The sequence below is a fragment of the Seriola aureovittata genome, chromosome 5 (assembly GCF_021018895.1).
Source record: "Seriola aureovittata isolate HTS-2021-v1 ecotype China chromosome 5, ASM2101889v1, whole genome shotgun sequence".
Classification (NCBI taxonomy): Eukaryota; Metazoa; Chordata; class Actinopteri; order Carangiformes; family Carangidae; genus Seriola; species Seriola aureovittata.
This window is the reverse complement of record NC_079368.1, coordinates 15154271-15177850: the sequence shown is the minus strand read 5'-3', so window position 1 is coordinate 15177850 and position 23580 is coordinate 15154271. Positions and strand designations below refer to the sequence as shown.

At 39.6% G+C, this 23580-nt stretch overlaps 1 protein-coding gene across 3 annotated transcripts in view; it reads right to left on the bottom strand.

Annotated features, from left to right (window-relative positions):
• Positions 1-729: 729 nt before the first annotated feature.
• osbp2b (oxysterol binding protein 2b) overlaps positions 730-23580 on the bottom strand; it is a 48614-nt gene continuing 25763 nt past the window's right edge. For 2 of the 3 annotated variants that reach the window (XM_056377083.1, XM_056377085.1), the window contains 13 exons: positions 19312-19562; positions 14678-14876; positions 13799-13919; positions 13003-13069; positions 12312-12464; positions 11965-12210; positions 11658-11778; positions 10756-10859; positions 9002-9097; positions 8401-8585; positions 8040-8260; positions 7091-7108; positions 730-5606 (listed from right to left, as the gene is read on the bottom strand). In XM_056377083.1, the coding sequence (XP_056233058.1) occupies positions 5464-5606; positions 7091-7108; positions 8040-8260; positions 8401-8585; positions 9002-9097; positions 10756-10859; positions 11658-11778; positions 11965-12210; positions 12312-12464; positions 13003-13069; positions 13799-13919; positions 14678-14876; positions 19312-19562 (1925 nt within the window). In that variant the 3' untranslated portion in view covers positions 730-5463. The remainder of the gene's footprint in view (positions 5607-7090; positions 7109-8039; positions 8261-8400; positions 8586-9001; positions 9098-10755; positions 10860-11657; positions 11779-11964; positions 12211-12311; positions 12465-13002; positions 13070-13798; positions 13920-14677; positions 14877-19311; positions 19563-23580) is intronic. The other variant, XM_056377084.1, reaches the window with a different exon arrangement.

Sequence of the window (23580 nt, the reverse complement as noted above, 5' to 3'; positions counted from 1 at the left end):
CATTTACATCAAGGAGGTTAGGGTAACAAAACAGCTCTTTTTATAATGCAATACAGTTCAACAGCAGCACAAATTACATCCTCCAAAATGACCATGACGTTGAATCAATACCTCTCTGAAACAGTGTCAGCACAAACTTAACATTATAATCTTCATGAAGGAGGATTTATTGCAGGACTGAACTAGTTTTAGCTATATGTACATACAGCCAGTTGATAATGTCTATAGCTCTACAGTTGTAATTTCTGTAAAAAAAAAAAAAAAAAAAAAAAAAAAGAAATTCACCTATTTGAAGATCTATATGTTATTCCAAAGAAAAACTAGTTCCAGGAAGCGACTGCATGTACTTTGTATGATAACAATAATTACATAAACATTTTATGTGCTACATCAGTGTTAGAGTAAATAATTTTGTAGATATTAAGATAAAAACCTGTGTCCGTCATACTGTCCTAAGTTAATGGCCTCGGTCAGCAGAATTAATAGGATGTTTAACTCATAGTGCTACATAATATAAGGCCTCTGAAATAAGGTTGAGATTTATCTAAAACCTGTGACAGCTCCTTTAACATATTCACGCCGGGCCTTTTAGGGCTGGAAGTAGTACTAGTGTTACAGTATTGCTCCTATTATTTCTCATGAAGACCGTTTAGGATTTTTTCTCAAATATGCCCATTAAATTCATCCCATCTTCCAACTCACACTGAAAGAAAGTAAAGCAGACACACATTCAGTGTCAACAATAACAACTTTATTATCTTCTTTTTTCATTATTGTGTCTTTGTTGTTTAAAGACAATGTTATACGAGTAGAAATTAAGGGAGAAAAATACACAATTTAAAAAAAAAAAGAAGCAAAACCTCAGTTGAATCTGCAGTAACACCTGAATACACGTTTGTGTATTTGGGAAGTAAGAGTAGTAGTCAAGGCAGGTCAATCACCTTTGACCTCCTGTACCAGGCCACTGTTGTGATGTGTTTCATAACTTTCATCGAATACAGATTAACATCACCACTGTCTTACAACAAAGCCGTGAGTCACAGTCCAAGGAGAAACAGGGTTCAGTGTAGACAAGGCAAGAAAAATCTCCCGGTCTTCATTAGTTGACCTCTGCCTCAAAACTATATGAGAAGGAAATGTGTGCCACGCATGCACACAAATCAAGCTCATTATGCATACAAACAGTATGAAAACACCAACATAAGAATAATGGCACCCATGAGAAGATAGAAACCAGAAGAGAAAATAAAAGCATAAAAATTAAAGCTAAAAATCACACCATAGTGAATTGAGAGTTGGGTGAGATGAAATGAGAGAAACAATGAGGGGGGGTTTACATTAGATCCCTATGAAATAGGGAAGGCAGATGAAGAGTTTTATTTTTAAAGTCTACAGTACACTCTCCATTTACACTTTGGTTGTTTTTTCCCCTTTCTGCATGAGACAGACAACTGTATGAAGCAACAACAGCCATCACCTAACAAATCTACACCTCACAGCGTTATTGCTACAGCTGTCCGAGACTGTACAAGCCCTCAGAGGGGCAACTTCAGTAGGCAAGTCACCATCAAGTACTGAGGTCAAGTTATTTGGAAATATATTGATTAAAACGTATGATGAGCTCTCCATTATCATCCAAAATATAATATGTATTCTCAAATATAAAATCATCTCAAACACAATATATTAAAGTAAATCTCTAGTGAACCTCATATTGATCGCTGAAAAAAGTAAATCACAAACTAAGTTTCCATTTGTACAGTTTCTTCACCACCACTCAGCAGTGACCGGTGTTCTGTCAGATGTCATGACTGTGCGTGATGATACAGAATTAACTGTACAATGACAATTTCCAAGATGGCAAAAAAAAAGAAACATCTTGCTGCAGTAATGTCCATCCCTATATGTGACACCCATGATATGATTTAAAGTGTCCACAACCTCAATAGCTTGTATTTATGTACGTGCTAATGGAAGTGTTTGAGTCTGTGTGATGCGGATAGACGAGAAGAGAACTCAAGCAGTGAAGTAAAATTGAAGGAATCGTTTGACATTTTGGGAAATACACTTATTTGTTTTCTTGTTAAAAGTTAGATGAGAAGATCAATACCACTCTCATGACTGTCTGTCGTGCGGTAAGGCTAAAGCCAGTAGCTAGTTATCTTAGCTTAACTCAAAGAATGGAAACAGGGAGATAACTAGACTGGATCCTTTCAACAACAAAAAAAAAAATCCAGCTACAAGCAGCTCTGAAGTTGACTAATTAACATCTCATTTGTTTAATTTGTAAAAAACCCAAAGTGTATAGTTGTTGTTTTAAGGGGAGTTATGTGTTAAGAGTATTGGTTGACCAGGAGCATTGACTTCCTGAAGATTAAACAAAGAAGATATAATGTGTTATCAGTAGCTTCAGAGGTGCTGGTAAGTGGATTCTTTACTCTTAGACAGAGCCAGGCTAGCTGTTATCCCCGTTTCCAGTCTTTGTGCTAAGCTAAGCTAAACAGCTGCTGGTTAAAGCTTGAGAATTTAAAGAGGTATGAAACTTCTCTTAAAGAGATATAAGATGTATTTCCAAAAATGCTACATTTTTCCTTTTACCAAATTGTTCTAAACAAGAGATTTAGTGATTGATCAAACTGTGTTCATGACAACCACAAATCAAAAATTAATCAAAACCTTTTATGTAAATGGGTAAAAGAAGCATCTTTTGTGCAAAAAAACATCAATCATCAATCATTTCATTTCATTAATTCACTGGTAAAGAATCTCACAGATAAACAGTTTACACTTTAAGAGCTCATATTATACAACTGAAAATCTCTATCAGCCAAACACTCAGCATGGAGGGGAACTCTACTGTTAATGAATTTCTTTTCCAGTGCATTTTAAACATCTTCATGCCCTCCACATCAGAAGAAATGATAACTGAACCACAGTTACTAATGTGCTAGTATCAAGGACTCTATAAAATTTATTTTCAGTGTGTTAAGACAGTTTATGGAAGTATAAAAGATGAATCTGCAGCCAGATTGCAGGTGCCTCAGGATTAACTTCCATCTTCACAGAATTAATCTGGATTAAAAATTAAAATTACAACAAATCCTTCAGGCTCATTCAGTCAATTTTTCAAATTTGAACTATGCTGTACAGATAACTTAATACTCCGATTAGTATAATTATTCTTAATTTTTACAATATCATTCTTTTATCACAAAATATTCACACAAATAGACCAGACGGTAGATACAATACCTCCAGCCTTGAATCCTACATTCCTAACAATAATTACAAAAAAATACTAACTGGTTTTGTCACTGTAACTCTTGTCACTGTAGACATGTAGTGCACAGGTCAGAGGACTATTTCCCTTGTTCAGTCAATTAAAGGCAAAAGACTGAGGGTACCTTCGTGAGCTGATCCCAGATCAGCGTGTCCACAAACACTGAATGAAAGGACTACATGTGAGCTCTGGTGAGTCTGGAGCAGCAGCTGGGGGAGTCCTCTGTGGCTAAAACTGACTGCACAGTGGTGTGTTACAGGAACCAGCCCTGACTTCCTGACCTCAGCTGAAGCCACTGTGAACTCCTATGAGAAACCACTCCAGTCTCACGTAGTGTAGTCCCACTGCAAAACATCTGAACTACAAATTAGTGATTGATGGGAGGAGCTAGTGCAATGCACACTATAGGAACCAACATGTTCCTGGATGCACTGGGTGGCAATGACTGATTGTCTCAGTGATTTGGCGCAGACTTAGTACTTTGTACGATCACTAAGAATGATGTCAGTCAAAATGGTCACTAAGGATATGGTATGTGTTGCTATGGGAGAGCACCAGAAGACAAGGTAAAGTCTCAACATCAACATCAACACAGAGATATGTGCTAACCTATGGTCAACCACAGTGAAAAGTGCGTATTCAGGTATTTGATGGAGATTCCTGTTAGAGTGATATGAATGTTTTGAAGTTTAATGTTGTACTGTTGCATTTGCACTAATGTGTTACAACTAAAGGACTGACTACTGTAGAATTTTGCTAATCAGAATCACAAATGGAAGATGTCTGAAGTATGTTTAGATGACTGAAATGCATTAAGCACAAAGGCATTTCATATTCAAAGTATGCAATGGATAAGCCGCCAATATTATCACTACATGGACTACAGTCTAACTGACTATTGAACAGACTAATTGCATGTACCTATAGGGAGACCCCTACATTCACAACAAATAAAACATATTAAAACATATTTCTGCATTGCTAAATATTTTACCACTTCAGATAAACCAGCCTCAACCTTATAAGAAGGAGATCATTTGCCCAATCAAAAATAGCTGTTGATTATGGAGACCCAAATAAATAATCATATAAATAAATACAGACAAACTATATAACTACAATAAAACTGCAATCATATTCATTTGAGAATAAATTATTTTCACACTTAAATTGGTTTATTGCAGTCAGTTGGTTTTCTTTTTAGCAGTTTTTATTTCAAAATGTATTTTTTTCCAAAGTCTGTATTTATTTCATTTATTTTAATTTTCCCAATGACCATTTCATTTGGTAATGTCAATTAGATTAAAGCAAGTGCACATAATTGGCTCTGCCCTGTTTGTCTTGACTAACAGATAAAGATTTTTTGATAAAAAAAATGTGGAATTATGGGAAAAAATTAAAGTAACATAGTTGTAAATAAAAATGGAAATAAACTCCATTGCTCCTAATAAGCAGCAAGAAATGACATTTTATAAAATGAGTTAATTTTTAAAAATGTATTTGATTCTTTCACTATTTTATGGTTATATTACATTGTCTGTAGTTATTAATATGGTGATGTTTTTTGTTTTTTTAATTTAAAACACTTTGGGTCTCCATAATATTTTACAAAACCTAAGAGACAGAAATTACCAGATATCATACTCAGGCTCTATCTTTAAGCAACCAAAAGGGGCAAATATAAGCACTTGAAATCATTCCTATGAAGAGAAAAGAGGGAACCAATTTAAAATTTATAAAGTAGGCCTAGCATAATCGCAATTGTGCTAAAGAAAACTGAGTATGAGGACACGTTTTTCTTGTAACCACTGAAATACTGATGTGTGCCTCTTTATGATTTTGTCCTGTTAGTTGTCAGTGATAGGGAGTGCACAGGTGCCTTTATTGTGTGATGTTACATCTTCATTATCTCACATCCACACATTACCTCACTGCTGTTATAGTATAGTGTAAAAGAGGACTACCCAGGGAACGCCCCTTCTTTTAACCCATAGTAAAAACAGAGTGAGAGTGTACATTTGGAGGTACAGTGTAATCCGAGAGTGTGTGAAACATACACATTCTCATGCTCACAAAGGTCCACATAGAGCTCATAAGCCAACTACGCCTGAATGCGTAAGGACCAGAGGCTGAGCAGTTCCCTGTCCGATGAGGTTAGGTGTGATCCGGGGTCAGTTCCTGGGTTAGAAGATGTCAGGACACATGCTCCAGTCTTGTCTGTCTTTTGCCTCCCAGTAACCTCCCTTGTACACAAAGTTTGTTTCGCCAGTGACTGAGTCCCTCCTCTGGTGAAACCACAACGGCTGGTAGCCTTCATATTCTTTACCTGTGGGAAGAAGCACATGTGTTACTCAATCTTTATCTCTTAAATGGCACTTTAGTGGAGAAGCCACACTTGCAGGTAATTCACTGAGCAATTAATTCACCTCCACATATACGCATATATGAGAAGCAATCAATCGCTGAGCACTGCATTTGGGATATCTCCAAATGTGAACCGAGCTCTTGTAACAGTGAACAATGTGACCTTGCATCAATAAAATCCAAATAAGTGCGATATGTGTGATGCCAAAGCCTGGATCGATCATGGTAAAGAAGAAAAATACAGTCACAGTTTGGGACCTTTAGAGCCGAATGATCCATCTGTTTCTTAATATAGAAACCCAGCCCAGAAAGGCAGAAATGTAATGGTTTAAATGCAGCGCATTAGGCTCCTTGTAGCAAACAGCTCATGTTGTTGTTCTTTACAGTTCCCTTCATAAAAGTATAATGTAAGTATCATTTAGATTGAACAGTTTAAAGTAACTTGTTTACTGTTGGTAAGTGCACCATAAAAGTGCCCACAAGCAGTCCAAGGCCCTGTTCAGAACTGGCATGAACATGCGTCTTGATTGATCTGATCACATGTGGAGAGCTCTGAATTTATCAGTTCACACCTGGCATTAAAATGCGTCTCCACATGCATCTTGAGTGACCATTATATGCAAATAAACACGAATACGTTGTTGTTTTTAGCCAGTCCAACTAGAACAGAAGGTTCAGTTGTCAATTTGTTTGTTAGAGAGAGAGAGAGAGAGAGAGAGAGAGAGAGAGAGAGAGAGAGAAAGAGAGAGAGCACTGTGCAGAGCTCTAGGGTGAACTAAGGTTTTAGCCATTTGAAATATATAATATTTTTGGTTCATTATAAAACTGTGGCGGGACTAATTAAATTGTGGCAGAGGATGTCATTTGAGTTCAATGCGACCCCAGGGCGCTTTTGCGTTCACACTGTTAAAAGAATGTGGCCACATGTGGCCCAGACCACGTCCGAATGTGGTCTGAGTGATCAAATCTCAAATGCGTCCTGTACTTAGAGCTGTCCACTTGTGATCAGATCACCTGAGACAGATGTTAATGCCAGGTCTGAACAGGGCCCAAGAGACAGGATGACAGTGCAGTGCAAATGAATCACTTGCTGATGTGGCTTCACCATAGCATACTACAGGTACGTATACATTTTAGAGCTATATCTGTTATTACATGTAACATATTATTGAGGCCAGATCTAAATGAAAATGTCACATGTATGCAGGAAAAAGTCTTTTTTTTCCTGAGTCATTATCTGAACAAGTTGACATGAGAGGGGTATCATGCAGTTCCCACACAGAGGCAGACCACACAGAGGACACACAGAGGATGGTGTGTGTGTGTGTGCGTGTGTGTGTGTGTGTGTGTGTGTGTGTGTGTGTGTGTGTGTGTGTGTGCGTGCATTTGTGTGTGTGTGTGTGGGAGTGATGCACAACAGAGGGGCACAAGGCAACCCCCACTCACCAGAGTCATAATCACACTCTGACCACCAATAGAGGGAGGAAAAGAAAGACAAGTCATGGGTACATCGAATACAGTCTAGCCTATGCACAACACACACACAGGCACAGGAATGCCACCAGGATGAAACGTTTCTGCTGAGTTCTCCATAAAATTCAGTCTGGCTTCTATTACACCAAACTCCTCTTGGTTCTCCTCTGTTAAGTCCTGCCCTCTGACCTGCAATCACTGTTGTACTTACTGGAATAAGCAGTACTACTTGAAATTTAACCATCAAGATCAGGAGACCTTGAGAAATTATCCATACTAATGAGAGACATCATTTTTATAAGATAAACAGCTACTGTGTATTCATCATTTAATGTAATGCTGTGGTTTGACGTCTGTCTCGCTGTAATAACTGTCTTGACATGCAGCTGAACACGGCCTATAATGATAAAAATAATATTCTATAGATAAATATGTGAGGCTTTATTGCAATAGAGTTGCAAAGGGAGGAGTTTAAAAATACTATAGATTTATATTGTCATTAGTTTTAATCATTCCTGTCAATTTGGTGTGACAGCTAGCTGTATATACAACAATGCCCATGAGCCTCAGCTGCCTGTGGAAAAGAAGCTAATTAGAGGAGTGAATCAAAGCCGTTGAAAATCAAAAATTAATTTTTTTTTTTTTGGTTCTTGCAACTGGGAACAAAACACTGCACCATAAAAAATAATCTTTATCAGGTTTGGTAAGTGGAAGTTGTTTTTTTTTTTTAAATCAAAATACTCCTTGGTTTTATCAGTTGCTTAACATTTGTATTGAATGGGACTTGGGAAGTCCTCCCACTTCACAACTCTATGCTTCTTTCCCTCCCTTCTTTCTTTCTTCTTCATCATCATCCCTGTTTGTCTTTCACTCAGCACCTTTTTGCCTGTCAGACATCACACTTATGTTCTTCATTTCATACCTTCATCCAGAGCGTCTGAGGCCTCTGCTTCCCTCCTCCTTCTCACAGCTCTTTGTTTCTCCTCTAGCCTCTGTTTTTCTGAGTTTGCTTCATCCCATCGCCCGTCCTCCATCAGCCTCTGGTCTGGTCTCAGACGGCTGTCGGTAAGTCCCACTCCTTCCTCCAGCTCATTCAGGGTCAGTGCCAGCGCAGAGAAGTAGTACATGTTATCAGCGTTCTCCCTGAAAGAGCAAGAGAAGATTTATATTGTGTGATCTTCTACAATCAATGATATTGACTGAATGTTGCAGCTGTTATACAACAACAAGGACTCATTTATTGCAATGTTCTTCCTTATAAGCCTGATGAGACAAGCGCTTACGGGAGAGGGTATTTCTTCCACAGCAGTTTGGGGGACAAAGTCTGATAGACGGTCTTCTGCTTGCCCTCTGATCCACTGCCCCCTCGGCTGCTCTGAATGATCTTGGCACTCTCCATTTTATCATCCCATGTACCGGAGAGGATGTAGTGAGCTTGGCCACCACTGTCTGACACCACACCTGTCACCTGAAAACAGCCAAATGAAATCAGAAAATAGACTCATCACATGGATACTAAAAAAAATTAAGACACTAAAGCAAGTTATCTCTCTGTGTCTTTATGTATCACCATGGCATTTTCCCCTGATGCTTACCACTTAAATGCACTGTCCTTATGATAGTACATCAGTACATTTTTATAAGCTTATCTAAAATTATTCACTACCAAGGAATGTAGCATTGTGCCCCATTTCTAGGTAATTACTACGTCATCACGGAGATGTGACCTGATGCAGTGAGCTTCTTCTATATTACACTTCTCTTAGAACTAATATATTTGTTGGGACTGTCCAGCAGGAGGCAGCATCACACAAATTAACCCCACACTGTATGACATCATACCAAGGTCAGGTATCAGCAAAGTGCGAGAAGCAAAGCATTTACCTTCCGTGGAACGTCCCTGGAGAAATAACTGTAGGGAGAGAACTTGAGTTGGCAGGTCTCCTTGGTCCTGTGATTCACAATCTCAATGTCCCCCGACTGCACAAATATAGAAATGTTCAACACAAATGAACAACAAAAGAGTGAGAGAGGCAAACACACAGAGAGAGAATGATAGATACTATTTCACAGTGAGTTTATAGCAGAGAATAACAATCCTGAAGTAAACATGGAAAACAGCAGAACAGACCAGCAAAAATGAAAACTGAAGAGTAAGATGTGACTAATCAGCTAAAGAAAAGATTTGGAATGAGTCCCATTTCCTTCTGATTAGTTCTGTCTGAAAGGCCCTTAAAACCTATTTCCCCTGTCAGCTTCTTGCTCCAGTAAGCAGCCAGAGTAACTAAAGTAAACAGAAATGATCCTGTATAAACATGTGTTCACACGATGTAAAGGTACCATGAGGACTGTTTTGATGAGTGACAGCGACACACATTTTTATCTGCAACATCTAACAACCATGGAATTAAAATTTCATCGACTGTCACACTGTCAAACCAATTATAAAGTGTCTGCTGTAATTCTAGTCCAGTAATAATATTTCCAATGCTAAAGCCATGAACATGACTGTCTCTAGCTTTAGTTGCTGTGCCTGCTGTTACAGTAGAGGAGGAAAGAGCAAAATAGTTTCCTAAGTTTGGTATGAGTATTGTTTGGCTGATTTAGGCTTCTTCTGCACCAGAGGGCAGCACACTAGCGGAGCAATGCACGGATGTTGTGGCAAATATATTGAATAAAGAAAGCAAAACAATAACAAATAAAATACTGTTAAAATTGACTAGATTTTGATGAGGTGAACGGAGTAACTTGTTTCATTCTGGAGGTGGTGTAAGTTTTGCTAAACTATTATGTAACATTTATATGCCCATAGCAAAAATAAATAACCATAACAGCTTATTTGGATGCATATTCATGGTATATTGCCGCTAGTTAGGCTGTGATGTATCCTAAATTTTAAAGTAACTACTGGGTCCCAAATAAATTTCACATCCCAAGTAAGACCACAGAAGATTGCAAACTGATGTCATCACAAAATAGAAACAGTGGTGGTTTCAAACCAGTCAAAGAAAGCGTTGCTAATGTTTAATGGATGGTGGGAAAAACATTTTGTGTGATGATTCAGAGATGTAAGTGAATTTTTCTTGTTTCTTGTTTCTTCTATCCGTCTCATTTGTCCATGAATTATGTATGTTTGCTCTACAAGGTCACACAGAAACACAAGCACATACACGTTTGGACAACGAGGCCAATATGACACATACATCAGTACATACATCAGTATGTGTCATATCAGGGGAAAAAAAAGAAGAAAAAAAGGTGTGTGTGTGTGTGTGAGGAGGGGGGGCTTCTGAAGAGACAGGCAGATGTGAAGCCTGCCCCTCCCACCTCCTCCCTCCTATATAACTGGGCCATCTCACTGAAAAAAGAGGATGTTATTTTAGGGTGTTATTAGAGATCAAAGCTAAAGATAAATCCCTAGAGATTTTGAAGCTCTGTATTCATGTTCTGTAAGGCTCTGCTTTGCTCTGATTCCCTTCTTCTTCTTCACAAAGCCCTCCTGGAATGTACCACACACTGTTCTAACGGGAAGAAAAATACCTATAGGCTTGTCTGAAAGGTTAGAGGTAGTAAGGCAGGGTTGGTGGGTTTGGAGCTGTGGTTGAATGGTCACCAATGAGAAGTGCTTGCAAACAGACCTGGTCAATCCACAGCTTGCCCACAATGATGTTGTGCACCGTGGAGGTGACCTTTCTCCAAACATAGTGGTTCCCGCTGGCGTGGAACTGCAGGTGAATGGCACCTGGGGAGGGACAGGGACAAAAGGCTGTAAGGGGAGAGAAATATCACAGCTGCTTTTGTTACCAATCTGTAACTGCAGACCTGAGAATGATGTGTTAGATTGTGTGTCTATTTGTGAAGATGGACACTTCTACCTGGAGCAGCTGAAAACAACATGTCATCTAACACATTTATGCCCTGTGCACAAGAAAGACCTTTCCACCTATTTACAGTGTGACCTAACCCCAGAAGACTGATAACATGTACCTTACCATAAACACTTTCCACCTCAGACGTTTTTCTTCTCCTTTTTATTTACGATTTATTTTGGGAATTTTCTACCTTGGGCTTGAACTGGGGCCACTGCAGCAAGGAATCAGCCTTGATACAGTGATACAGTTAATGCAATGTGTTTAACCAGGTGAGCTACCGGTGCGCCCCCAAACATTTTTTCTATTACATGGCACCTCACAGCAGGCATGTAACAGGAAGACAAAGAAAGTCAGATAAATACCACTGCATTTCTTGATGGGACTACATATATCAAATCTTTCAGACAACAGACCCTGCTTTCTACTGCCCCAGTCCAATAGAGACCTCCCTTTATACCCATAGTTTATGTGTGTGTCAAAGGGGTCATAAAACCCTCCTGATTCATTCTCAAACCCTTTCCTCTGGGTTTAGATTGTGCAAGAGGCAGATCAGTGGTCTACCACTCTCAAGTGGGATATCTGGTGCTGGAGCTGTTCAATTTGTATGATGGAGCCTTTATTTACACATATAGTTTGTATGCTTCCCAGCTGAATGTGAAATTTCTTACCCAGAGGCATTATGGAGAGGTATTTGCCGCGGAACTTGCTGGCAATGGTGATTTCCTGCCACAGGGTCCAGCCTCGTTGGGAAATCACATGATGTGCAGCTGCAGGGGGGTGATGGCTCACCTTAGAAGAAAGATGGACACAAAGGTAAAGTAAAATATGGGAAATGTGTTCGCATTAAGCAGCAAGCGCTTAACAACTGGTTTGGAGAACACAGTCTGACCTCATGTACGTCAGTTTGTGTGTCATGTGCTTGCATGCATATCAGTGAGCGTGTAAACAAAAAACTGCCTGTTGCCGTGCTGGTACCTGCTCACACAGCGAGCGGTAGCCGAACTCTTCCAGGCGATCGAGCTCATAGGTCTCGCCCAGGAGGGGGTTGAAGGGCTTCGCTGTCCGGTGGACTGTTGTGGAGTAGGAGGAGACCGAGAAGGCAGCAACCAGGCACATCTGCTCCAGGGAGGACTCACAGCGTGCTGCCTTGTCCAGAAGCTCATGATACTCCAGGTCCTCAGTGAGACGCTGCAGCATTGACAGGGGCTCATTGAAGTTTACCTAAATGGAAGATAGAGAAGGAGTGAAACTCATTATATATAATTCACACAGATTTATGCCAACCTGTCAGCAAGGAGGAGGACCATGCCTCATACACTTACAGGCATGGGGATTTTAGAGAGCTCCTTGCCAATGCAGTTCTTCATGATGCTCCATAAATTGAGGGAGTAGTTGGGCTTGTCTGGGATATGAGTCCGCCTCTGTCTGCGGGGCTGCAGCTCCTTCCCTGACACATCGTTACAGCTGGGAGACATCTGGGATTAGGTTGCAAGTGAGGGGGAGGAGGATGAGAAGATGGTATCTTAACTTTGTATAAAAAAGAATATTCGATATATATACACGTTTGAGAAATACTTTCAACTTCATGGACAGCTTGGCAGCATATCATCAGGCAAAGAGAGCAAGTGACAGGCAGGAGGAGAGGGAACAGAAAACACAGATGTGTAAGAGAGAGACGCTGTAGCAAAAGAGACATAAGGGGAGAGAAGAGCAGATGTTTGACTGGTAATTAAGATTTAGTTGAATGATGCAGCGCTGAATCTTTGGCACCACAGGGGTGACAATGAGACCGCAGGAAAGACAGACAAAGGCTGTGTGTGTAAGAGCATGGGATGAATGTAGGGTAGGAAAGGAAGACTGTGAGAACAGCAAGTGAGGATAGTTATATAAATAAATCAATGAGCTGTGTGCTCTCCACCAGCACAAATTGATCTATACTGAGATTACAAAAGTCAGCAGTGTTCACAAATGTCAGTTGTATTAGTCAGACTTGTTTGGAAGACAGACGCTTACATGGTCGTCCTGGTTCCAGTCATTGGGGTGACCTCCGCTCGCTCCGCTCAAATTACTCTGAGATCGTCTGGAACAGAATGAAAATATTTTCTTCAATGGGTGCTGGACACACACAGACTCCTTGTCTTTCTCTCTACCCTTCACCACTTGCACACCCACCCAATACCCAGTGCACACAAGGGAGCAAAGAGATTGCTGGGTATTACAGATGAATGCTGTGCAACTGTTCCTGTCATTTTTTTTAATGGTGCTACTTGAGTCGAGGGATATGTTGCAAGAAATGAGCCATAACAATAATGAGGAAGAAAAAACTGAGGCACTCCAGACGTTTTTAAAAAAGTAAAGACTGAAGCAAAAACAAGTGGAGCTGCCAGCAGGAGACTGACTCCAATGCAGCAAACAAATATGCTTTAAAAATGTACTGAAAGAAGCAAAAACGAATACAGGAAATTGGTTTACTTTGCTGCAGGAAAGCAGATTGGGAGGAGAGTCTTAAGTTATTTTTGTCTTTACAACAGAGTGAACATATGTGACAAAATCAAAGAGTGAAGGGAACACCGGTCTATGATTTGTGTGTGTGTGCATTTAGATTAAGTTGTCACATCATGAGGCATCATCAGAGCCTTGTTCAGCTGTCAGCCAGAGTCGAATTCACTATTATCACTAATTAGAGCACAGAGATAGTTTATAGCAACTTTCTTCCCTGTATTTGTCTTTCAGTTGTCCTTCTCTTTCAAGAAATAAATGAACAAATACTGCAGAGCATGAACCACATGCATCCCTGTGTGAGACTGACCTGTGCTGTGTGTTCTCAGTGGCAGTCACTGTGATGAATGCAGGGGAGTCCTCCATGGCATCAAAATACTCAGTATCCTCATCTTCATCACTTGCCTCTTCTTTGTGCGGCCTCTCACTTCCTTCATTCAAGACATATGCATTTGTGAGTACATACAGACACCATACAGCACTAGCAGAGCCATCACATGTTGGTGAGTTTGTATTGTACAGAGTTCAGGGCGAGAGTAGCGTGTAATCACAGACCCATGGCAATTAATCAAGGAATAATCAGCTTAGTAAAATTGGCAATGTTCCTGCTGGTTAACTAGCCTGAATGATGCAAGTTCCTCAGGGGCTGCTTCCCATATTCAGTATCCAACATTTAATATTCAGTATGTTCAGTGATCCGTTATCTGCACAAACTGGAGCCTCTAACAGAAAAGCACAAATCCTTATATAGAGTGATCATAATGCTTTCTAATGAAAAGTGACTTTCAAACAAATACCACTATGAATAAAAGATTCACTAAAATCAGTGGGTCTCTCCTTGTTGAAGGAAAAAAACACATGTATGTTTGACACAAAGGAGATTTGAAAACTCAAAAAGTGGCATTAGAGGAAAGGTCATAGGGTCGTGTTATAGATTATGGTTATAACTAAACAACCATGAAACAAACCGACTGGATGGACAGAGGAGACCACATGACCTACAGTCCTTGGTGAAGGAAATTACCACCTCTAACGTAAGTATAATCCAATCCAGTCCTTCTGACACATCTTAAAATTTCCTTCCTCCACATGACGAATGCCTATAATATTGAGCCTCAGGCCACACATGACTTTTAGCCAGTAAAGTGAGGTCCACAGGAGTAAGTAACACACAGACAGTCAGTCTCACCCTTGTTGGTGGTAGGGGCACTGGGTGCGCTGGAAACAAGCGTGGGTGCTTCTCTCCACGCTCGCTCCAGGCTGTTATGCTGCTTGGCTAGCTGCTCAATGGTCTCCTCTAGGTGAGTGCGCTGCTCTCGCTCATACTGCAGGGCCCGCTGCCACCTCCTACTGTGAGTCTCTGCTAGGTCCAAGAAGTCTCGACACGCCTGGGGGAGCACATGCACACAAGAACATAAGCACGGAGAGAGCACTGAAAGTTTAATTTCTATAACATTGAAACTGTTGGTCATAATTCTCAACAAGGTGCCCTTGCTATCACTAATAGCTCAGATTAAATAGCATGGCTGTGAAATCCAGTCATCATGGGGATTTTGAAAAAAAAAAGTGACTTCTTTTGGTTAACGTTCAAGTTTAGGTTATACCTTCTTTAAAATAACACCATTAAAATCATACAGTTTTTATGAATCTTTAAGTCAACAATTAACACTATAATGAAAAAAAATCATCAGGACGTGACTTTTCCTGACAGCTGACAACAACATGAGAGAGAGAACACTGGGATGGAAAAAGGTATGGAGACATCTGTGTCATTCATTTTAATCAAGGTGACTAATCACCACTGTTTCAAACAATCATCTATAGGTTAATTAGCTGTCTGTGGAACATTTACTGGGTCTCCCTGCTGTGTCAAATGTGCCTTGGAGGAAACTGACAACAGAAAACATCATTGGATGATGAGCTGATTCCATAGCAGACTATATCTGAGTCAAGAGGGGGCATCATTGTTGCTGCTTTGGTTTTACTGCTGAGACAAAGAGGTTACTTCAGATCAAACATATATGTCAGCACTTGTGAGCACTGCATCATATATCTGACAGCTTTGCCTCATAGTGAATGAAAGGTCAATTAACCTAAGTAACACCTTACAGCTGACCACATCCACAATGAAATTGCCATTTGACAGTTCACAGAGTCAGCGAGGGTTTCTGAATAATCATTTTGAAACTGACGCATTACTATCAAGTATTTTTGTAGTATTTTGTGGGGGCTAGTTTTTGGAATTTCCTACATGAGTGGAACAGCTCATGATTGCATAGGGACCACTCAGTATTTGCAGCAAATGTCTCTTTGGTCCCAGAGCCAGAGGGGCTGTTGAGAGTGAGCTTCAACCACTTAGATAAAGTTGTGGCTGGAGGCAGCGAGCTGGAGGAATGAATGTGTCACACAGCTCAAATAATCTCTGTTCTCTGGTGAGAGCAGTCAGGATGTACAGTATCACCTGTAGGCAGCCGGAAGAGAAACAAGGATGCGGTAACCTTCAGAAAACAGATTATCTATCTGTCTGCTGAAAAAGTGCTTCTCTATCACACTGATACACTATCAGTTGGCACTTACTATTTAAAGAGTTAATATTCTTAGTAAAATTTGAAAGCTATTTCTAAAAGTCATATTACGATAATATATTCAATATGTGTGACAAATCTTAAATCTTACAGATTAACTAAATTAATGCTTTAAATTTAAAAATGTATTTTTCATTTTACCATTTTGATGATAGGTGCTTTTAATTATCTGTTATAATATTATGATAATTCTTATTAGTTAACTCGTTGTCATGCAAAACATCATCAATGACATTTCCACATAACTACTCAAAGAGAAGGGAAACCAGGAACAGAAAGAAGAGCTAAAACTAAAACATAAGACACATTATGACTATTAGACACTGTATGACTATTACAATAACATCAGGATTTCATGTAGCACATGCAGTTGATATGACCATTCATTTAATCTTTGCACATGTGTGTCTGGATTGTCTGGTCCTGAACAGAGAGAAAGTTGTACGATGAGCTACGCTGGTGAGCTTTATGTTTTCACCGGTGTCTGTTTGTTTGTCGTTTGGTTTGTTTTCCAGCAGGATTAGGCAAAACATTTGCACTGAACTTGGTGGAGGGATGGCACATGGGCTGGGAAAGAACTAATTTTAACTAAATACTTACTGTGAATTTGAATATTTATTCCTCTGGTGCATGTTGTTTGATATTGGCCTTGGCAGAGGTCTGCACTTTGTTTAGTGCCGTTTTACTTATAAATGTATTTGAGATTATTTCTGGAGCATTTTCGCTTCATTGGCAACTGACCTAAACTCCAGATATGGTTTAACATCTAAATGTCTTTGAAAAAAAATGTTATCAAAAACAAAATAAGCAAAAATGAAAAAATCTTGACATGTTCTCCAGCAATACCAATGTATTGATTGCTAATTTAATGAATTACATTATTCCAAAAGTCAAGATACAACACCATCATTAACAAGTTCTGCTTGATCCTGTGAGTTAAGGCCAGTTCAGGCAAGGAAAACAACTTTCCTTTGTTAGAACAAAAGAAAAAGTGTTACATGCTTATCTTGTTGCTACTTGAGTAACTGAAAATCAAACATATGGTAATGGTGCAGGTTCACTATATTGATACTGCTGAAATATCATACATCCGTTCCCTTTATGAAAGTTACATTTCAGGTGTGTCTTAGAGCAGAAAATCCTTGACTGAAACTCTATTTTACTCAAGACACAATACAGAAATCACAAAATATCTAATACTGAATATGTTACAAGACTTGTCTCCAATCAATCTCTTACCTTCAGCAGTGTTGCCGTGTCTAAACATCACTCTCTTAGCATCACTTTAAATGTTAGATGTGCATGTGACGTTGCGGTCAACTTCCTCAGACATAACCATGATATGAAACTCAACACCCACTTGAAAAAGTATGGTGGTTCCACTTTTTTATGCTGACTCTCCAGTACGAAGAAAGACTGCATGTGATGTCCGGTGTGGGAAGAAAAAAGCCAATGAGTAGTGAATGGGTAACAGATCAAATTAAAAGTCCTGATGAAGTATGCAGAATGAGCGATGTGACCACGAATGAAATAAACTTGAGCAACATGTGATTAAACCACACAAGTCTGAGAGATACAAACAGGCTAGAGCTTGGATTCTTATGAGCAGTTACAGCACCGCTAAATGAACTAGAGTGAATGTCAGGGTCAGATCACTGAGAACATGCAATTGTGTCTTGCCATTACGGCCTCCATCTTCCTCCAACCCCTCCTCTATCCTTTATTCCCTCCTTGCATGCATAGCCCAATCTCTTTGGAAAAGCACATAAAAACTACATTAATATTTTAGAGCAAAGGGCATGATTACAGCGAGTGAACCCACGGCTGCAGAAATACAAATACCCACATTCTGCCTGCTCTCTGCTTGAAGAGAGCCATTTACAACACCAAAAACTACCACAGGGAGTTTGTGGCAGCACTTCTTTCTCATTAGAGGCACATTCTTAGCGAACTTAGTGATATTTTAATGAGTTAAGCATTCGAAGAGGGTCTATTTTATTGCTTTTTTCAAATAACTTTGAGTTTCCCATACCAATTGATAAAAAATGGATGACAAGAAGAAACAAAGGCCATTTTGAGTGTAATCTAGATTAAGTACTTTCTTTTTTATCTTACCCCATGGCTAACGTCTCTTAATAGGCAAAATTAGCACATACTTAACTATATTACGAGTAATAATCTCTTATTACTCAATTTCAAAACAAATTTTAAAGTAAAAAAAATACTTGCAGTTTGAACATGGTTGAGTGACCAAATTATTCTACACCTATCAACCAGACAAGCAACTGAAAAATCAGTCAGACATGCATTATAGGCAAAAAAACATTCTCTGCCCAAGAATAGACAAAGCTATGAAATAATTCAAAGCCACTGAGAGAAGCAGGAAGAAAGACAAACCTTGTATGTATGATTGTCTGGCTTTAGTCAGAGCAGGTCTGTCTGTCTGTCTGCCTAACTGTTAGTCTAGAAGGGTCTGACATTCCTCACCAAGCAGGGAGGGTCAAGGGTTTGAGAAGAGTGGGAGAGCAGGGGCTATTCCTGTCCCCCCCACCCACTATCATATCTAGTATCACTCCCTAAGGGACCTCAACTCTCCCTGAACTCTTGTCCATTACCAACATACTGTAAAGCCCATGGTATTTACCATTGACGAGAATGGAACAACGCCAGATACAGTAGAGCATTTCTTATTATGATGCTGGTACTCAGAGCCAACACATCAGACTTAGTGGCAACTGAGAACCTGGTCTTGTTGGTTGTGTTTTGTTAAATGTAGCCAACAAAGTTATAACTTGGTAAAGAGAAAGCATAAAATAAGAGTTTCATGTATGTTGCACAGATTGTATAGCTGTTTGAGGAAAAGTTTTTAATTTGTCATCTTGGACTATATCAATAAAAATGACTTAACTCATTCTACCAACAGCAGAGATGATAGTATTCTCAACAATACTAAGCTACAAGAAAAGCAAACCTCCATCAACTCAGCAGCTTAACTTTTTAAACATTAAATTAGATGGTAATGTTGAACAGGGTCTGGTGGGGTGTAAACCTGCAGCTCAGTTTCTCTGGTTTTACATTCCTCAATGTGAAGTGATCTCATCTCTCATCACTCACTAACCAGGGTATTATAGATGACTGGCATTCCTGTCACATTGATCATGCCAAAGCATGCAGAACTCAGATTACTCTCTGCTCACTGCTGCTGTGTCTTGTAGCCTGGTCTGTCCCAGCTACTTACATTGATCATAGCATTGGAAGTGATGCGGAAGAGGGTGGCCCTTTCGTTGACTGCCTTGATCTTCTCCCCTCCCTCCACGGGGACTTTCAGGCCCTCGAGTTCACTCAGGGAACGCTGCAGGGCCGCCCCATGCTTGGCGATCAGGTCATTACACGTGCTGAGGTCATCGAGCTTGCTGACAAGTATCTTCAGGGTACCCTGAATCTCGCTGCGGTCCGACTGGGATGTGGGCTCCTCGTCCCCTGAGTCATCTGGAAGGGAGAGGTCAAAGGTCACACAAAATATCTTGAAAAAGAGATGTATTAGAGATATATTTTTCAGAAAGGTATTTCATACAACATGATTAGATAGCTGCTGAATTGCAAAATAAGTGCAGACCTCTTTCTTTTTTAAACTAATACTTCCCACTAGAGATGCATTGACTTGACTTCCACCATGGTAAACAAATATCCAGTTTCTCCTCAGTGACCTCAACTGTCAAACCTCCATGACAGATAACTTATGACAGACGCTTAAAAAAAGTGTAGTGTTATATCAATAAAGATAGGAAGCCACAGTGTGTTGTTTACATATTTCTGTGTATTGGTAATGTGTTGCTCAATGAAAAACTACTTAGTAACCATGAAAACAAACCATTTAACAGTAATTTATTCAAATGTTGAAATAAGAGTTAATTGGACAGCCATTAGTCAGATTATACATATGGCTTTCTTTGACGCACACAAATACACTCGTAAAACAGTAGCACACTAATCATAACTTCTCCGGCTGCAAACATCCTTGAAAGCTTATTAAATGTCAGTGTGAGCTGCATTAGGACATCTGAATACAGACAGCTCGCCCATACCCATGAGCCTTTGCTGTAGCAGCTGCCTTTCTGTATGATGTCACTAAAGAAGGGTTACTCAAGGTTAAACAGAACATACGAGAACAGTGTTGCAGTGTCAGCTTTATATTACACACGTATATGCACAAACACACTGCAAGCACAAGCACGCGCATGCACACACAGACACACACAGACACACAGACACACAGACACACACACACACACACACACAGAAAGACAGAAATGTACCAACAGTAAGACACACTCATATAGTAAAAGGAAAAAAACAAAGCAGAACTACAAATTTTTCGGAACTTAAATGGATATATGCAGAATCTCTCTGGAAGAATAAATTCTACTCTATTATCGTTTTATAGCAAAAGATCAGGGAACCTGCGTGTTGGATTTTGAACTGAGGAAATATTTGAACACCTGTTTATCAAATCTGCATTAACACAATAAATAATTCCCCACATAAAAGCAGCTGTTTGTGTGTTTCTATTTTGATAAATGAAGCTAACAAAACCACACCAGAAGAGTCACATATGAAACTACTGATCCTGCTAAAACTAAGAAAACAGGTGACAAACTGGAAGGAGCAGGGGGACATGAAGCTGTTCATCTCAACAAGGAAAATATATTTCTGTAACAGTGAGGTTAAAGGTTCGAGAGTAGAGAGAAAGTCTCTCCACCCTCTCGTCCACCCTGTTGACCCTCTAAAGCTCTAATGTCTAGAAAGTGCTGTTCTGCTGTCTTGTACAGCCCCAGCATGCAGAGTGTGCTTTGTCACATTGAAAAGGTGTGTTATAAAGCTGATAGGACAGACTGTCACAGTCTAGGTGAGAGGCAGCGCTACAGCAACACTTTCTCCCAAGAACAAGGCAGCTGACTGTGACCTCGCAGTGGAAGAGACTATCACCTCTGTCAAGCCTATTTACACCATGCAAGTATAACACGGATATCTGCCCGGGGGATGCTGGTAGCCTGGACTACATCATGTAACAGCAATATACTGAGGTCTAATTTGACTGGGACCTTTGTCCAGTGGAACGTCCAGCTCCACTGGACAAACAAGCAACACGTAGACATATCCACACGGGTGAGCTGCTGGTTGGCATCTACAACAATGCTCCAGTTACAGTGTTTTCAAATTAATTTTTGTTAAATGCAATGGCAGCACATTGAATAATGAAGTGAATATGATCTTCCAAGTGAGTGACCTTTTTGAGTCCCAATGCAAGAATTCACCATTTAGAAGCTTTTCAATAGCCTTTGCAAAGCAGCCATGTCAGTATCAAGAGTACAGTCTAACGGTTATTCATGTTCAGGGCCAAAACAAAACAAATATAAATATCTGAGACTTGTTGTCAGTTAACATAAACATATAATATTAATATTTTTTAAAGGGGTCCTCAGTCAGTCCACCTCTCTTGTCCAGGCTGAAATGTCTAAACAGCTGCCGGATGGATTGCCATGAGGTTTTGTACAGATATTCATGGTTCCCAGAGGTTGAATCTTAAGGACTTTGGTAACCCTGATTTTTCTTCTAGCGCCACCATGAGGTTGACATTTGTGTTTTTTAGTGAAATGTCACCAGAACCATTGGATGGACTGCCATGAATAGTGTTTCAAACATTAGTGTCCCCCTCAGGATAAACTGTATAGGAAAGCACAATGTACTTTAGCATCACATGTAGTGATCGTACTGTATATAGATGGAGTGGAGTCCTCCCATCTAGGAGTAAAGAGTAACAAGTGGCGTTCATTTTGAAAGAGGAAAGAAGGGTGAGCAAAAGGGAGAAAGAGAAAAAAATCTCTCACCATATTTGCATTCCTGGGCATCCATTTTCACCCAAAGGTAACCAGAGTTCAGCCAGGAAGTTGCAGCACACACACAGGCCACTGAGCTCTGGCCTCAGAGGTACTGTGTGAACATTGAATAGGCTTTCAGAGACACAAATGTCTGACCATTAGAAGAGACAAAAAACAAAAGAGTCCAGCCAAAGGTCAACCCAGCAGCCCTACAGCGGCAACAAAACCTAAAGAGAGCCTGGATCAGAAAATGACACCACTATGCACCCATTGCCAGCCAGCATTAGGGTAGGAATCAGATTACACTGAATTTCAATAAAGTTACTGCAGAGAAGGGAAAGTAAAGAAGATGCTGCTGAAGAAGAAGAAGAAGATGAAGAAGAAGAAGAAGAAGAAGAAGAAGAAGAAGAAGAAGAAAGTAAAGTCAGAAAATTGAGTGGAGCGTGTGTCAAGAGACGAACAGCTGCAGAGCAAAGTAAAAGAGTTGAGGGAGGAAGCCAAAGAGCAAGTTGAGAGAGGGTTGGATAACGAAATAAGCCTTAAATTGGTAAAGCATGACAGAAAAGTTAGTTTGCAAGTTAGTGTAGTTTTGAACTTCCTCCCACAAGGCAACAATACGCCTGCCCCAAATCACATTTGATTGGATCAATTTATGCATACGCCCTAAAGTTAAAAATGTGAGTCATCAAGAGTATTTTAATGTTTTTTCAGGAAGAAAGAATATTTTTGCCCAAAAGGGCATTTTATGCTTTTATTAGGTAACGATAGAAGAGAGATAACAGTAAATGGGTGAGAGAGATCAATATGCAAAAAAGGTCTGACTCAAACTGATCACTGTCTTAACCTCTAATACACAGCGGCACTCCAAAAAGAGAGACATTTTGATATTAGAAAAACATCAAAAATCATTTCAGACATACATTTACTTAGTAATAAAACAACAACAAAAGAGGTTTAGTCTTTATTTATCCTAAGAGAAAATAAATGAAAAACTGCTTCTGGAGAAACTGAAAATGTTCTTTAAGTCAAATAAAGACTAGACTGTTCTGGAGTTAATTTTGTAGAACAAGGATAACTGGATATGTGAACCAAAATGTATCTAATTAGAACACACAGCCATGGATATGGCAAATTATTATAACATTTCATTTTGATCTTGTCCAATTAGTGCAATTTTTCAAAGGCCAAAAGACAGTGGTGAGATGCACCATTGTTGCAAGTTTCCTCGATGTCTCATCAGTGTTAACGGGAGATTGTGTATTAAACATGAACAAACAACTAATCAGTGTACATTAAATTAACAATATGTAAACAATAAAATAAACAATATGTACACAATATATACAATAACAGGGTATTGTTATGAAAGTGAAAGTTACACACACAACCCCTGACAAGAGTACCTGTTAAAGTTCGAGTGGGTCAGCCATGGACAAAGGTACGGTGTTTTGAGAGTGTGCCAGGTGCAAAGACCTCAGTTGATTGCAGGGTATAACGCATCCTGCCCTCAAGTTCCTTCAAGGCAAAATGAAAGTACAGAACACTGGAGACTGACCCATAGTAACCCCTTCAGGGGAAATCAAACAACAACATCTTTTGTTCTGATGGAAAACCAAGGTTACTGAATG